This window comes from Echiichthys vipera (genome assembly GCF_963691815.1).
Source record: "Echiichthys vipera genome assembly, chromosome: 12".
NCBI lineage: Eukaryota > Metazoa > Chordata > Actinopteri > Perciformes > Trachinidae > Echiichthys > Echiichthys vipera.
In genome coordinates this window covers 17,883,353-17,884,634 of record NC_139837.1, presented here as the reverse complement: position 1 = coordinate 17,884,634, position 1,282 = coordinate 17,883,353, and the positions used below count along the sequence as shown (strand labels likewise).

At 40.1% G+C, this 1,282-nt stretch overlaps 1 protein-coding gene across 1 annotated transcript in view; it reads left to right on the top strand.

Moving 5' to 3' along the window:
• Positions 1–315: 315 nt before the first annotated feature.
• Positions 316–1,282, top strand: part of LOC310954916 (sodium-dependent lysophosphatidylcholine symporter 1-B-like) — a gene marked incomplete at both ends in the record, with an annotated part of 9,502 nt that continues 8,535 nt past the window's right edge. The window contains one exon of the mRNA XM_083924605.1: positions 316–399. Within this exon, the coding sequence (XP_083780731.1) occupies positions 316–399 (84 nt within the window). The remainder of the gene's footprint in view (positions 400–1,282) is intronic.

The window sequence follows — 1,282 nt, the reverse complement described above, 5'->3', positions numbered from 1 at the left end:
CTGAGCAAGAGTGACTTTCAGTGCAGCTTTACGTTGCATTTTCTCATCACAAGTCTGATTTCCTTCAGCACTTAAACGCATCATTCCCCCAGAACAGGCGATGCCCACGTCACAGGCGAAATGACGTAGGCGGCGTAGTGGAATGAATGAGCGGAGGAGAGAGCACGAGACCACTCACCGGTCAGAGCGCTGAGCGAGACACTATGAAGCGGTGAAGCACGTTTGCCTCTTCTGACACCGGCACATATTTAACACATCTAAAAGAAATTAATAAATACATCAATTAATCAATTACTGTGTCGTCTTGAGAGCACAATGGCACGAGGAGAGGGTGCCGAGCAGTGCGCGGGGAGTTTACTGTCTGTCAAACCTTCAAATACAGAGATCAAGACGGCAAAGGTAAGAGCAAGGGGCTTTTGATTTGATTTCTGGGCATATTCAAATATGTTGCCCGCGTTTATTCCACAGCCAAAAAGGCGCTGAAATTGAAAGTAACGTCTGATACATTGTGGTTTTTGTCATTTCCTTTATGGCATCTCAAACGCTCCCCTGACTGGTCCTCGGTAATGTTATTTGTTACAGTTAATATTCCTGGTTTGTCCATGTTTGTGTCCTATAGGGCCACACGGTGTGCAGCCGGACAGATGTGATTATAGTGGCAGAGCTGCGGGATTCATTTGGTTAGAGTCCAAATTTAAGTGTTCAAAAATGACATTTGCAATGTTAAAAAACAAAACAATCATCCAACCTCTTTGAGGGCTTATACAGAGACGTGTGTGTGTATTAAATCAGTCTGAAAGTCTTAAATGACTCACTGACACACAAGTGTTGGTATTTCATATGAAAAAGTGGGGTGGCTTTGCATTTGATTTGATCTATCTACAGACTAAAAAAGCTTCCACATCATGTCTGTGCGTTGATTACTCTTAACACAATATCAGATTGCAGGATGGAGCTTGTCTGATTTAAGAAAAAAACTGTTTCAGTCTAGTTTTTAAAAGTCATGTCGTCTTCAAAAGGATCAAATTAAAATACACCTTGAATACATCTCTAGAGCTGACTGGAAGTAAGTTGTTTTTTTCACTGTTTTAAGATATTTTATAGACAAAATGTAAAATAATTGAACCAAGAAAATAGCCTGATTATTCTACCTGTCAATTGCAGCCCTAGAGAACATTTAGATGGATGAAAACTTTATCGATCCCAAAGCAAATTCAAGTTTCAGCTCTTCCATGACACTCAAGTGAAATATAATAGAATTACAATATGAGAATATACAGTC